The sequence below is a fragment of the Corvus brachyrhynchos genome, unplaced genomic scaffold (genome assembly GCF_000691975.1).
Source record: "Corvus brachyrhynchos isolate BGI_N302 unplaced genomic scaffold, ASM69197v1 scaffold26, whole genome shotgun sequence".
NCBI classification, from domain to species: domain Eukaryota; kingdom Metazoa; phylum Chordata; class Aves; order Passeriformes; family Corvidae; genus Corvus; species Corvus brachyrhynchos.
The window spans coordinates 14,229,935-14,231,452 of NW_008239324.1; the positions used below are offsets into that span (position 1 = coordinate 14,229,935).

General features: G+C 54.6%; 1 protein-coding gene across 1 annotated transcript in view; it reads right to left on the bottom strand.

The window, feature by feature from the left end:
- The window catches only part of LOC103620336 (hydrocephalus-inducing protein-like), a 39,200-nt gene that overhangs the window by 15,592 nt on the left and 22,090 nt on the right, over window positions 1–1,518 (bottom strand). Inside the window, exon 27 of the mRNA XM_017740835.1 lies at window positions 1,139–1,411. Within this exon, the coding sequence (XP_017596324.1) occupies window positions 1,139–1,411 (273 nt within the window). The remainder of the gene's footprint in view (window positions 1–1,138; window positions 1,412–1,518) is intronic.

Here is a 1,518-nt window from a genome sequence, read left to right on the forward strand (position 1 = left end):
TCCTGCTGTAGGTTCCCCCTGACATCTACTGCAGGTCAGTCCTAAAACCTTATTACTAACTACAGATTAATGAAAGGTGTTAGGGTGGCTCAGCCCACTCTTGGGCCAAGACCATGGAAAGCCAATCAAACCAAGGTCATCCACTGGATAGATTTCCCCGCCCAAGACAGTAGGTAGGAGGGCAGATCAGAAGATGTGACTGAGGTCTAAGTCACCTGCCCCTGGGTGGTTCCTGAGTTCAGACTACCTCCCTCTGTTCTGGAAAGTTCTTTGTTCTTTAGATGTTTATTGGTTCCCTGTTGTGACTCCCGCCTCCCTTTCTTCCCCATTGGTTCTAGAAAATTGTATCCTCCCCTTTGCCTGTATCCCATTGGTTGCTTCCCTTATCCCCGCCTTGCTCCACCTCCCCATAAAAAGCTGTGTCCTGTACTTCTTGGGGCCTTTGCTGGTCCCGGGACTCTCTTGCAAATAAACCTGCTGGAACGCACACCAGAGGCCCCTCCCTGTTCCCTTGCCTCTGGGCTGACACGAGCCCTGACACTGGCTGCCTGTTGTGTCTCCTCTGAGGAGGAAGCAGCATGTGCGTCTATCCTGCGCCTCGCTTTTCCACTGAAGACGTTCTGAGGACGTCATGGAAGTGACGCTGCGTTCCCCCTGACTGAGGGCATGCCAGGGCTCAAACATTCGAGCCAGCCAGCGTCAGAAGGGTTTACAAAACCATCTACAGAATAATTGCTCCATCAGGTTACCTGCAGAGCTCAAAGCACTTCAAAAAGCACCATAGGGTTCATTTCCTAAGGGGTGAAGCTGAGATGTGGAGGGCGACAAAAGTTGCCCCCCAAGTCACCTTTGGGCTGGCAGCAGCCTGTGGCTCAGGCCACCAAGGCACCCACCAGGTAGGCAGAGTAGCTCCTTCAAGGCTCATTTGCCTCTTATCTGCTCAAGTTCACCCATCTGTCGTCCTTTAAACCCACGTGTCTCCCAGGACTCTGCCTGGGACTGCCCTGGACTGTGCCACTGGGACAGCATGTCTCCAAGTGTGTCCAGAGAAGTACAAGGCCCTGCAGATCCCACTGCAGCATCTCACTCCCTACAGCCAGCACAGCAGGATGCTCGCTCTGGAGCAGGGGGCACATACCATTCTCGTGATTTCCCACACAGCAGCGGTCCAAAGTGGAATTGCTTTGTGCTCTCAACATATTCCTTGAAGATGATTTCATCATCCTCTATGGTCTCCCTCCACTGTGGAAACACCAGCCTGGGCAGAGAAAGTGGGGAAGGAGGAGCTATGAGATGCTCCAAGTAGGAAATGTAGTCAGAAAGCCATAACCCTTCCTGGTGGCTGAGGTACCGTTTGCCTTCCCAGCTCCCAGCACAGGAAGAGATGCTGGGCGACCTCAGGCAGCATGATCTGCCCAGGCCAGAAGCCCCAAGGGGCAGCCCTGGCTGTGAGTTCAGGGGGCAGCAGTGTGGGAGGCTGCCAGGGGCTGGCAGGCCTTCCGGGGGGGATGGGGGGTG